We start from the raw sequence: 12,588 nt of genomic DNA, 5'->3' as shown, positions 1-12,588 counted from the left end.
AGCCCCACGCTTTGCTGTGGGCATGTGAAATGATACAGCCTCTTTGGGGATCAGCTGGGCAGTTTCTCAGGACAAACATGGAAGTACCACGTCACCCAGCAGTTCCACTCCCAGGTATACATCCAAAAGAAGTGAAAGCAGGCACGTGAACAGATACTCGTACACCCAGGTTCATAGCAGCATTACTTACTGCAGCCAAAAGGTATGAGCAACCCAGTGTCCATCAGTACACAAATGGAGAAATGAAATGTGGTGCACACAGTGGAATATTATTCAGCAATGAAAAGGAACAGTGCTATTATGTGGATAGGCCTTGAAAACATGCTTAGTGATATAAGCCAGTTACGGAGAGAAAGAGTCTTTGATTCCACATGTGTGGGGGACTGAGAACAGGCAGGCAGAAAGTAGAAGAGAGCTTCACCAGGGCCAAATGGGCAGGAAGGTGGGGCAAGTTATTTTTGGTGGGATGGAGTTTTTTGTTAGGAGTGATTCAAAGGTGCGGGTGTGGATGTGGTGGTGGCACAACACTGTGAATGTATTTAAAGCCACCCAAAGTGAAGTACGAGTGGGTTAGTAGCTAAAGCCTCCATAATAACTATGTTCACCACAATTAAAATAGCTTAATTTTTAAGAACCCGGTTCAGCCTCTTGCTGCAGGTGTGTTTCCAGGCTCTCTGTGCTGTTCCCTGCTCTGTGTGTGTGTCCCTTGCTGTGGCTCTGTGGTGGCCTTAATGCTGGGTGGAGTGATAACTTCTCCTCCTCTCCTCAGCCCCGCCCTGGGTCGCGCTCCCCTTGGGTCTGGCCTGGAGGCCCTTGGTACAGGGTGGCACTGTGGCTTGCCCAGTCTCAGTCATCCTTGCCACCTCTTTGTCCTCAGCCCCGGTGTCCCACCCGTCACAAGTGTTGCTGTTTCTCGGTGGGCGGAACTCGGGGCGTCCCTCTGCACCTGCTGCTGTCCTGGCTCCCATCCTCGGTTGCTGGGCCAGCACTGTCGCCTCACCCCTCCACTCCACTCAGGCCCCTTGGTCTCATTCTGTTTGTGTGAAGCTTGACCCTCACTCCATAGGCCTGGACCGTGCTGGGTCCACCAGCCCGGGCGACATGTGGCGGACGTGTGCAGGTTGGTCTCTGCTGAGGACCTGGAGAGGAGGTGGAGCGGCTGGAGCAGGTGACTTGGGGGAGAGGAAATGAGAGTGGAGGTGGGCACGACCCGGGACCCCGCGAGGTGATGGCTTTAGCTCCGAGGCCTGAGTGCGTTTGCAGCAGAGAAGGACAGTCGGACTAGGCTGCAGAGGTCTCCCTGACCAGCAGGGAAACAGCGGGGGCTTTGCCGAGGGAGGCCCTGGGGGAGAGGCCTTCAGATGGCTCCGTGAGAGTGAAGGCTGCTGCCCTCAGTAGGAGGCTGGCTGCAGAGATCAGAGGGGCTGGCAGCACCCCGTGCCCTGGGGCTTGAGCTGTGAGGGGACAGCCCCCTGGCACAGGGGGCCAGCCATTCCCCTCTAGGCAGTGGCCACAGGCAAGGCGCGCCTGCACAGCCTGCCGCGGTCGAGGAGCAGACAGTAGAGCATCCAACTGGCACCAGGGGCTGGCCCAGCCCTTCCACGAGGGGACACTTGGCCAGGACAGGCACAGGAGACATGCCGTGCGGACAGACCGGGACGCTCATGCTGCTTTTTCTTTAAAATCATGATTTCGCAATCTGCACTGCTCCAGGGGCAGCTCCCCGCACCCTGTGAGGCCCCCCCCCGCGGCCAGCCCCCTTCCTCCCTGGTCTTGGCTGCGTCTGGGCCTCCTAAGCAGCGCCTCCCCTCGCCTGGTCTTAAACTCTCAACAGAACCTGGAGGCGCTGTGTTTGCGTCTTGTGTTCAGCCTCCTCTGGCTGTTTACCCACACGTGCTGAGGCCACTCGTCACCCACTGGGTCGCATCCCAGGGAGCCAGCGGTCACCAGCTGGCCTTCCTCTGGGCGGCCCCTGCTGTTTCCAGCCCTGGCTGACTCACTCTGTGCTTCTGCTGGGCTGCGTCCTGGGGGCGTGTGCCAGCGGGCCCCTGCCGGGTTCCATGCGCCTCACAGCCCCGGGAAGCCGCCAGCCCTGCAGGGAGGAAAGTGAGGTGCAGAGTGGGCCCTCGCTTGCTGCGGGGTCTTCAGAGGCGGGAGGCGTGTGTGCAGGTGCCGCCCCCAGCGCAGGATCCCAGGCAGGGTTGCCTCCAGGACAGAGCGCACAGGGCCGAGGACACCGGTAACTGCTTAGCCTCAGAGCCTTGGGCTTCGGCACCAGGCGCCGTAGAGACAGAAAGGAAAGGGCAGGTGACTGACGCGGAGGACCCCACACAGGGACCTTGTTTCCTGCTGCAGCCAGGGCTGCCCAGCCCACCCCCTCCGGCCAGAGCCCGAACCAGCTGGTCTGGTTTGGGGAGGTGGCCGCCCAGCTGCTCTCTGGTGACTGCTGCTAGGTGCCCCACCCCCACAGGAGGTGGGGCCTGCGGTTTGGGTCTTCTGGGACCCCCCATACCTGGCCTGCTCTGGCCCAGGCCTGGTCCAGCCCCTGCTTAGAGCCCTTGGCTGGGAGGACAGGGGGTGGACAGGGCTGGGCTGCGGCTGTGGGCCCCTGGCAGGGTGCCGTCCGTCCTTGCAGCGCCTGCCCTGTGCGTGGAGGGGACGTTGTCCTCAGGGACCTGGCTGCTGTTGGGAGGGGGGCAGAATGGGTGGACAGGACACAGGTGTCTGTCCACACACTCACCTTGTCACCTGCTTGCTTCACCAGGGTCTGGACCCTGTTCTGGCCCGGGCACCCAACAGGAAGGGGACGGATCTGCTGCCTATGAAGTGGACCCCCAGCAGAGGCCTGTCACTCAGCCCCTGAGGGGCTGCTCTCTGCTGACCCCACAGGGCCTCCAGGCCACGTGTCCAGGGGCGGGTGTGAGTGCAGGAGGGAGAGAGGCAGGCGGCCGGGCTGGGACCCAGCCTGGAGCCTCAGGGTCGGCTTCCAGAGCAGGTGCGGGAGGCCAGGCCCTGCCCTCAGGAGGCTTTCAGCCCTGGGAGGGACTGATAGGTCACCACACCAGGGGGCGTGCCCTGGGCCAGCAGGGAAGGTGGGGCCTGAGGGAGAGGGGCTGGATCCCCTCAGGGTGCTGGAGAGGTGGCTCTGGGCAGGCTGGCCTCCCCCTCAAGCCTGGTTAAGGTGCTCGCCATCTGTACCTGGACGACACTCGGCTTCCTCCCTTTCCAAAATGGGCCTGCTGCAGCATCTGTCCCGTCCAGGGCAGCGGCTGGGTGACCACGCTCAGCTTAGGACCTGACCCAACCTGGAGTGCTGCTCCCGAGGTGGCCTCTTGCACTCCCCAGCGCTCGCTTCCCCTGAGACTGAGACGGAGATGGGCCAGCAGCAGGCGTCCAGGTCCCAGCCCCGTCCTGTCTCCTGTTCACAGCCCCCTCCCGGCTGCCCCCTCACCTCCCCTGGCTGTGCCCCCTCACCTCCCCTGGATGTGCCCCTTCACCCCCCCTGGCTGGCTCCTACAACACTGGCTGGAATCCAGGGTGGGGCTCCTTCCAGACACCCTTGCACATCAGAGAGGCCACCCAGCCCTTGCCCAAGGGCCCTTCACCCTGCACCTAACTACCACCCTGATGCACCCTGACCTGAGCCTGCCTCCAACCTACTGGCCTCCCAGGGGCCCCAGGCACTCCACCTTGCCCGGCTGTGGCTTCCCAGCCCTGGGGGCCAGCCTGGCGTCAGGGTCGAAGAGGAGGTCAGTGGAGGAGGTCAGTGGAGGCTGAGCCTGCCGAAGTGAGTTGGTACCTGAGTTTCGGTGGTTTGCTCTTAGCCACTCGCAATCCCCTGGGCCAGCCCTGTGCTGGGCAGTGGCCAGATAGTAGGTCCTGTCCTCGTGGAGCTACCGTCCATTTTGGCGGGAGCAGGTACCCACCAGCCGCCCCACTGCCCGCTGCCGTGGGCTTCTGGCTCTGGTCTCCCAGCTCGCCCTCCCTCCTCCTCCGCCTCCCTCCCGCGGGTGGGAGCCACATCCAGGCTCAGCGGCTGCCAGTACAGGGCCGTCACCAGCACTGCCACCAGCACCGCCAGGGCAGCCAGGTGCAGGGCCAGCCACTTTGCTCTGCTGGTTCTGCGCGTGCGCTCGCCTCGTCCCCCTTGCTGGAACCTCCACTGGCCGCCCCTTTGAGGGTGTGGCCCAGGCTCAGGGAGTAGGAGGGGAGGGAGCTTGGCGGGCCATCTCACTGCCCACACCTTTCTTGGGCCAGGGCGGGTCATGGTCCTTTCTGTGTGGTGCTGGTGCCGTCAGCGGGGACTTGACCCGAGTCTCAGCAGGCTCCTGGCCTCGGTGCTCTGCACGTTACTGGGTCTGGTCTCCTGGGCGGGAGGGTTCCTGCCGTGACCGAGGCACTTTGGGAACGCACCCGTGTCCCTTGGAGGGACACAGTACCTGCTGCCTCTTGTCTCGGGAACCCTCGGCCATCGTGGGAGGTCCGTGGACTGCGTGCCTGTGGGCGCATCCCGTGTTCTGGGGGTGGCTGCCCTCCATAGTGTGTGTCCCTGGGCTCCCCGGGTCCCTGCAGCATGTCCCCTGTGGGAGTTCCTGCTTCTCTGGGGTGCGTGGCTCCCTGCGTGTCTGTGGAGGGCGCAGGCCCCGCTCCGGGCCACCTCGCCCGCCCCCCTGTTGGTTGAGAGTTGATGGGGTCCACGGCGTCAGAGCTCCTCCCTCCATTTTCCCGCTGATGCCTCTGAACTCTGTTGGTGCCCCATGTTCCAGGCAGGACCTCAGGCTCAGGGCACATGTCCCTGCCCCGTGCTTCACAGTGAGCAAGGCACTGAGCCCTAGCCACCAGCTCCAGGGCCCCTGCTCCTGTGCTGGCTGCTGCCAGGGGCTCAGGGTGCGTTGCCAGGTCTCCCTGTGACCAGCGGCCGTGGTTCTGTGTGTCTGCCGTCCATTCTGCGTGTCTGCGAGGTGGTCTGGGGGCTCCGTTGTGTGTAGTGCCCCAGCACCGAGGCTGCACATGCGTGTGTGTGTCTGTAGCAGGATGTCCACTTGCCGGTGTTGGTAACTGGGCATTGGGCTCCACGGTAAGAGCACAAGTGTGTGCAATGGGCGTCGGTGGCTGCTCAGGGTGCCGTGTGCCCGTGGGGTAGGGGACGGTGAGTGCTTGGGTTCCCGGGCCAGGGAGGGCCCTATGAGGCCTCGTCTCCCTCCTTCCTGCCCGGCCTCAGGGGAGGGACGAGTGAGTCCTAGTCTGACTCCCCGTCCCCTGGCTCACCACACTCTCAGGTTTGCTGTGGCATCCATCCCCGCCCTGGGCGCCTCTGGGGATGAGGGGCACAGTGTCCGTTCTGTCTGTGCCCCATTGTCGTGGCCTATTTAGGAGCGGGGGCTGGTAGGTAAAGGAAGCACCGTTTCTATTCAGCCACGCTGTGCCCTGTGCCCTCCTGTGCTGGGCAGGGATGGGGACACCAAGTGACTAAGGTGGCTGAAGCCCTGCCTTTGGAAGAGAATAACCTGCTCTCGGAGGGCGGCCTGGCGTCGTCCTTCTTCACCCTGGAGAACTGAGGCGAGCATGTGCCTGTGGGCAGCCGGGCCTGGCCGGGCCTGTGCTCTGTGATGTGTCCACTCATTCATTCGTTCGTGCGGGAGCAGCAGTGGTGGCAGAGCCAGCCTGGAGTGGGGACCCACGTGGCCCAAGCGTTGTTCTACGTGCTGTACTTGTGTCATCTCCATTTCTGTCCAAACATCCCCATGAGGTAGGGACTGTCATTACTCCGAATCTGCAGATGAGAGCACTGAGGCCCAGAGAGGTTGAATGATTTGTCCCAGGGACACACAGCTTGGGATGGTAGAGTTGGTACCTGAGTTTGGGTGCTTTGCTCTTAGCCACTCGCAATCCCCTGGGCCAGCCCTGTGCTGGGCAGTGGCCAGATAGTAGGTCCTGTCCTCATGGAGCTACCGTCCATTGGCGGAAGCAGGTATCCATCAAAAGACCACGTGACACATGGACAGTGCCGGCTGGGACGGAAGGCCACTCGGAGATGGCAAGGTATGGGGCAGTTGGAGGGTCAAGGAGGGGGCAACTGGGGGCCCAGGCCAAGTGTACAGTGTATGAAGGCACTGAGGGGAGGGTAGTGCCTTCTGGGCTCTCCCGATGACCAGCTTCCCAAGGTGAGGGCACCTCTGGGCTGTGTCGCTGTGACCTGTCCCCGTGTGGCCGCTGATGGGTTCTCGAGGCCTCTCTGTGGTCCGCCTCCTGCCCTCTTACCTAGAGCCCTGGCCATGAGGCTTGGGTGAGGTTAGTGAGGCTCCCTGCAGGGGGACAGCCTGGAGTTGGTCACAGTGGGCACGGATGGCAGTGTTGGGCACACACACCGGGCTCTTTGCTGAATTCCAAGGCATCAACGTCCGACTCTGAGGCGGAGTGGAAGAGCGGCCTTGGGGACTCCTGTCTGCCCTGTCCCTCCTCTGCCTGCTCCTCCTCGGGTTCAGGACTCCTGTTGGCAGTAGCGTCAGTCTTTGTCCCCAGGTCTTTACTGAGAGCTGCTGGTGCCAGGTGTTGCTCAGGTTGCCAGGAGCCATGCTCTCCTGGGGGGTCTGGGGAAGGGCCCACATGTGACACCTTGTGGCAAGTGCCCTGGGGAAATAGAAAGCAGACCCCAGCTTTGTCGAGGGTCGGGCTGGCTTCTGATGGCCAGCAAGGGGAGTCGCAGCTCTGGGCAGAAGGGACAGTGGGTACGCCACAGGCTTTGGCGTGGCCAAGGGGGGAGGCCCTGGTGGCCAGGTGCGAAGGCGGAGCCCCAGGAGGAGGGGAGCAGGGGGCTTGGTCCCTTTGTTGACGGCCAGCTCATGTCCCATGAACCTCTGGGTCCTTCCTCTGGAGTGGAGCGAGCCCCGATTTCCCCTGCTGTGGTGTCTCCCTGGGGAAGGGGTGGAGCCCTCCTCCCTGGGCTCTGCCCATTGTCCCCTGCGGTGCCTCTGCTGCCCTCCCTGCCTGCAGCCCCAGGCCTCCTCTCCCGCCTCAGTCCCTCTCGCCCCCCCAACCCCGCACCTCCAGAACCTGCTGAGTTTCCTCTGGGTACTTCTGGACCTTCTGACTTGCCTCCTTCCAGAAGGTGAGCCCCGCAGGGACAGGCACCTTTCTGGACGTCCTGTCTGTAGCTGAGGGCACCCGCCTGGTCTGGGAGAGTCCACCTCAGTAGTCATGACAGGCCGTCAAGTCGACGGGTGGGGGTGGGGACCATAGAGAAGGTGGGGACCCTGGGGGAGGGGGAGCTGGGGCAGATGTGGTGGGGAGGGAGGGTGGGGGAGATGTGGCAGAGGGAGTGGCGTGGCTGGGGTGGAGTGGTAAGGAGCCGCGGGGGGGCTGCAGAGGGAAGCCAGACCCCCCACCCCCGCTGGTCAGCCCTGGCGGGAGCCGTCCTACCTTCCAGAACCAGTGGTGGACATGATGGCTGGGGGACAGGACAGGCGGAGGCCTCCATGCGGGCGGGGGCCAGCGAGCACTTCCTCCCTGGCTCTCCCTCCCAGGGTTTCACGTTGGTGACTAGGAAAGGGTGTCTGTGACCCTGGCTGTGTCCCCTGGGCTTGCCATGGGCCCAGTTCCACTTGGGTCAGCCTGGAGGGCAGGGTGGAGGGCGGGCCGGAGGGTTCCTGGGCACACGTGTGCCCACGGGCACACACACGCCAGGTGGCTTCGTCACACGGGGAGCTTGTTCTTCCCCGGGCCGCACAGTGACGGGGCCTGGGCAGTGTGTCACTTTCCTCTTGTGAAAGGTGGCGGGAGGACGAGCAGGTGAGGGGCCACTGGAAACGGCCGCCGCCGCCGGGCCGGGCAGGAGCCGCGGGGGCTGAGGAAGGCGAGAGCTTTGCGTTGACGTGAGCGCTTTCCGTGGTCCAGGGACACATGTGCCTCATGTTCAGGATCCAGCACGACTTCCGGGGCACCTGTGCTTATCCTCTGGTCTCTTCCCGGGGTCCCTGGGTCGCTCTCTGCCCCTGGGTCCCCGGGTCCCTCCTGACTGTCCAGTGCCCTGGTCCTGTCTGTGGTGGCCGGGGTGGTGCAGCAGGCGCAGGTGCCCTGCCCTTCTCTGCTGTTCCCCAAGCGCCTGTGGGGGGGTGGGGGGACAGCATCTAGGTGTCGGCGTTGCAGGGAGCAGGGTGGGACAGTCCTTGTTCTCCAGAGCTGACCTTCGAGGGGAGAGGGGCTTGGACACAGAAGACTCACAGTCCCGCCGCACAGACTCACCGTCACCCCACATGGCCAGTGCATCAGGGGACGATCAGCAGACGGTGACAGGCAGGATGGGACGTCTGAGTGTAGACCTATGGGGGCAGGTGGGCAGCGGAGAGTCAGGGCGGCCCTGCAGGGGCACTCGCTGCGCAGCCAGGCAGGGTGACCGTGTAGCGAGCAGAGCGAGCGCAGGCAGGGGCGGCAGGAGGGCAGTGGGGTGACGGGCAGGCCCTGCAAGGACCATGGCCCCAGGAAGCAAAGGGCTTGAGGCAGCTCATCCGGAGTGAACTGGACGGCCCAGAGCCAGCTCTGCTCGATGGCTTTAGAGAAGGACTTCACCTCTGTGAGCCTCAGTCTCCACATCTACAAAATGGGACCCAGAGTGGCCACTGTTCCCAGGTGCAGGTGGCCTGTGAGCTCCGCCTGGGCACTGAGGTGCGGGTCCCCTCATGGTGACCCCACGGTGCCAGGCGCAGAGCTGGGCCTAGAGAGCTGCGGCGGCGGTCCTGTCTCCCTGCTGCTGCACACACCGGGCGGGAGGCCGAAGAGGCAAGAAGCAAAAAAGGGAGGGAGGGGCCGGAGCCCTGCTGCGTGCTGCTCCCCACACCCCTCAGGACAGGACAGCCAGGGAGGAGGTGGGGACCCCTGGAGGGACCAGGGACCAGAGGGAAAGCGAGGTCTGGGCATAGAGCAGGCAGGGAGGGAGGGCGTGGCCAGGGCTGGCCAGAGATGATGGTAGGCGAACCCCGCAGCCGGCCGCAGCCCCGGCAGGACAGGCAGGCGGAGTGCAGCCTCTGCCCGCTGCCTGGTTCACATCCTGGCTGCCTCTCCCTGGGCGCCCTGGACGGGGGGTTCCACTCTCCGGGCCTCAGTTTCTGCATTTGAGGATCAGGGTGTGTCTTAGGCTGGCCACGAGGACAGACTCGGATTAGGCCCGAGAGCAGTGCCCAAACAAGCTGACCTCCGCCGGCGGCCACCACCGACTCCCACAGCTGGTGCAGCTGCAGGTTCAGGGTCAGAGGGGCCAGAGGTCTGTCCTGCCTCCCTCGCTGTCCCCTGGGCAAGTAGGCTGTCCCGGCTGCCTTTTTCCTTGTCTCTGGCGTGGGCTTGTACTGTCCCCTTCTTCCTCCTGGGCTAAATGAGGGGCGTGGCTGAGGCCTTGGGAGAGGCCCGGCTGCTCAGCCCGGGTGGCAGCTGCGGGTAGGGGTGCCCGGGTGCCCGGCGCTGAGCGCTCTCTGTGCGTGGCTTGTCCTGGCTCTGGCCCCGCGGACTCAGGCAGGCCTCAGCGCCTGTTTCCCTGTGTTCTGGTGAACAGCAGAGCGTTCAGGGGGACGAACAGGCTGGACGCGAACGTCCTAGGACTCGCTCGTGTGGCGCCTCGAAACCGCTCCAGGGAGCACTGCCGTCATCGCTGCCTACTGACGGGGGAGCCAGGCGCAGGCCCCAGAGCTGCCCGGGACGGTGCTGGAGCTCCCTGGACGGGGCGGGCCAGGTCCCCCTTCACGGGGGCAGTGAGGTCGCCCTGCCACTAACAGCGAGCCAGCTGTGGGCGCTCAGCTGCCGACTCACGTTCCCAGCGGGCTGAGGACCCGTCCCAGCACCCCTGCCCACGAGGCCAGGCGCTGGCCAGGACTGCAGTGCCTGGAGCCGGCTGGGTGGGGCTCCCATGGTCATTATAAACACGGCCAGTTCCTCTGTTTGTCCTGTCCTCAGGGCTGTGCCCAGAGGAAAGGGGTGGCCCAGGCAAATATCCGGAGGTGTGCCCCTCTGCCCCTTCCCCGCAAGGGCACATGAGGCTGTAGCCTGCAAGGTGGCTTGGGGGTGTATGCAGGGGCTGTGGGGCAGTGGGAGGCCCCGCTGGTCCTGGGACAGCCCTGCCCTCCTGGTCCTGGGTTCCTCTTATCTCAGTGTCTGTTCCTCCCCCCCTGGGTTTAGTGAGGGGTCATGGCTAACCCTGTGCCCTTAGCCGGCAGAGGCCATGGGAGCCTCCTTCGTGCCCGACAGTGGGAGAAGGAGCTCATAAACAGCACGGAAAGTTCAAGACGAAGAATAGGCTGCACATGGAAGACGTGGAGGGGGTGGGGACTTTCAAGGTTGTAGGGACAACCCTGGGAGCCAGGACTAGAGACCTAGAGTTGAGCCAGGGAGCAGAGAGCGGCCAGGGCCACCAGGCGGACCAGGGGTGCATGGCTGGAGGACAGATGGACAGTGTTCAGGGCTGGGGAGAGACTGCGCAGGGGCTTGCTGACCCTCCTGGGATCAGAGAGGGGGCTGGGGTGGAAGTGGAGGGTGCCCTGCCCGCCCAGGTCTGCCTACCACACACCCGGGCCTTGGAACCCAGGGCCAGCAGAGAAACAGGGCCAGCGGGGGAACCCTGGCCAAGCCTGGCTCTGGCCACCCTCTGGCCTTTATGGACCAGTTGAGACAGGTTGGCTGCCTGTCCCCACCCGCTTCCCACTGGGCTCCTGCTGCCAGACCGGTTCCCCTGGTTGGCTCCCCAGGACGGCCTTCTCTGGCCAGGGTTGGCCGCCTCCCCCTCGGAGCTGCACTCAGGAGAGGAGCCCAGGAGCCAGAGAGCCAGGCCTGGGGTGGGGGCGTGTGGCCACAGACCCTCTGCAAGTACCCTCTCCCTAGGCCATGAGACGGTGCCACCCTGCGCCCAGCACTGTCGGGCACGGGGAGCCAGCTGGGAACAAGACGGAAGTCCTCCTGGAGTGTCGCTCCTTGCCCTGCTCCTCCACTCCCGTGGCCCTCTCCGTCCAGAAGCCCCCCTCAGCCCGCACTGTCCCTTCCTGGCTGCTCCAGCTCCCTGGATCCCAGCTCAGACCACTCTGAGTTGTCTTTTTTGGGGCCAGATTTTTTTGCCCCATAGAGACAACCCCATGAGGTCAGAGACTGTCCAGGTCACCACTGTGTTCCTGCTACCAGCCAGCAAAGAGCTGGGCACAGAGGAGGCCCGTTGTCGAGTTCCTGAATGAGTGGACGGATGGATGGACAGACGGACGTTTTCTCCCTGTTTTACAGATGAGTCATCCGAAGCCCCGAGAAGGCACATCACCTGCCCTTGGGCACTTCTAGCCCAGCCACCCTCAAACCAGGTCTGTGTAACTCCAGGGCCCATGTATTAGGGCATTGGGGCGGGGCCCCACGGCAAGTGGCAGTGCCTGGAGCCCTCCTCCCACAGGCACCTGCACGGCCTTCCAATACTTGATGTCACTTGTGCCCAGCCGTGAGCTGGGCACGTTGTTCACTCATTCATTCCTCACAGCGCCCTGTGGGATTGGCCAGCACTTGGAGGGGTTCGGTCACTCAGGGTCCCAGGTAGCAAATGGCAGAGAGATTTGTGCTCCAGACACCTGGCTTCTCTGCCATCCTTTTGAGGGCTCCTGTAGGGTGCCACCATCACCCTCCCCTTGGGGGCCCCAGAACAAGTTCCAGACCCTAAAGACAGGTTCGTGTCATAGTGAGGGTACCCGGCACCCTGCCTGTCCGTGGCTGTGGGTGGAGTCGTAGCTGAAGGTGGGCAGCAGCTGGAGCCCAGGGTCAGGGCCGGGCCAGTAGGGTCGGGGCGATGGCTGAGCGCTCAGAATGCGCTAGGCCCGGGTGGGACCCGGAGGAGACTGGGCAGCCAGGCCTGCCCGGGCCCTGGTGTCTGTTGGAGGGGGTGATGGAAACATCGAGCAGGGGACACGAGAAGCAGCACAGACTTTTCACAAGTTAAACCATCGCTGAAGGTGACACGGTATAGGGCCGGTGGGACGGGGTGGTTTTACTTGGGATGGGGAAGGATTTGCTGAGCACTCAGTGCTGAGGAGGAGGGGCGTGGGGTGCCGGGCAGGGCGCCCAGGCAGAGGACAGCCGCCCAAAGACACCGAGGGGTGACGGAGGGCGCCCCGAGGTGAGAATGGAGAGTACCACGGAGGGCTGGGGGGTTCTTCCCGTTGACCCCGAGCGGGGAGAGCTGCTGGGGGCTGCGAGCGACAGGGCCGTGCCTGACCTCCGAGTGCCGGACGGACCCGGGCCCTGGGGCCTGGAGGAGACTGCTGAGGAGGGGCCGAAAGGGACCCGGGCAGAGGAGAGGGAGCATCGGGCAGGTGTGGGCAAGCCCCACTGACCCCTGGCCCGCCACTACCAGCATGTCCTCCCGCAGGTGCCCTGGTAGAGGAGCCCGAAGCCCCGGCGCCATGTTTGGGAAGAGGAAGAAGCGGGTGGAGATCTCGGCGCCATCCAACTTCGAGCACCGCGTCCACACGGGCTTCGACCAGCAGGAGCAGAAGTTCACGGGGCTGCCCCGCCAGTGGCAGAGTCTGATCGAGGAGTCGGCCCGCCGGCCCAAGCCCGTCATCCGACCCAGCCCTGCCA

General features: G+C 64.3%; 1 protein-coding gene and 1 long non-coding RNA gene across 2 annotated transcripts in view; one reads left to right on the top strand and one right to left on the bottom strand.

Annotated features, from left to right (window-relative positions):
• Window positions 1-674: 674 nt before the first annotated feature.
• LOC125612613 lies at window positions 675-9,288 on the bottom strand. The gene is made up of 3 exons (XR_007343087.1): window positions 7,045-9,288; window positions 5,508-6,630; window positions 675-2,092 (listed from the first exon to the last, which is right to left on the bottom strand). It is a non-coding gene; the product is annotated as an uncharacterized LOC125612613 (long non-coding RNA).
• A 1,956-nt stretch (window positions 9,289-11,244) lies between these two features.
• Window positions 11,245-12,588, top strand: part of Pak4 (p21 (RAC1) activated kinase 4) — a 10,601-nt gene continuing 9,257 nt past the window's right edge. The window contains exons 1-2 of the mRNA XM_048791249.1: window positions 11,245-11,324; window positions 12,377-12,584. Of these exons, the coding sequence (XP_048647206.1) occupies window positions 12,411-12,584 (174 nt within the window). The 5' untranslated portion in view covers window positions 11,245-11,324; window positions 12,377-12,410. The remainder of the gene's footprint in view (window positions 11,325-12,376; window positions 12,585-12,588) is intronic.

The sequence above is a fragment of the Marmota marmota genome, unplaced genomic scaffold (assembly GCF_001458135.2).
Source record: "Marmota marmota marmota unplaced genomic scaffold, marMar, whole genome shotgun sequence".
NCBI lineage: Eukaryota > Metazoa > Chordata > Mammalia > Rodentia > Sciuridae > Marmota > Marmota marmota.
Note: the sequence above shows the minus strand (reverse complement) of the source record. Positions and strands in the feature narration are given on the sequence as shown.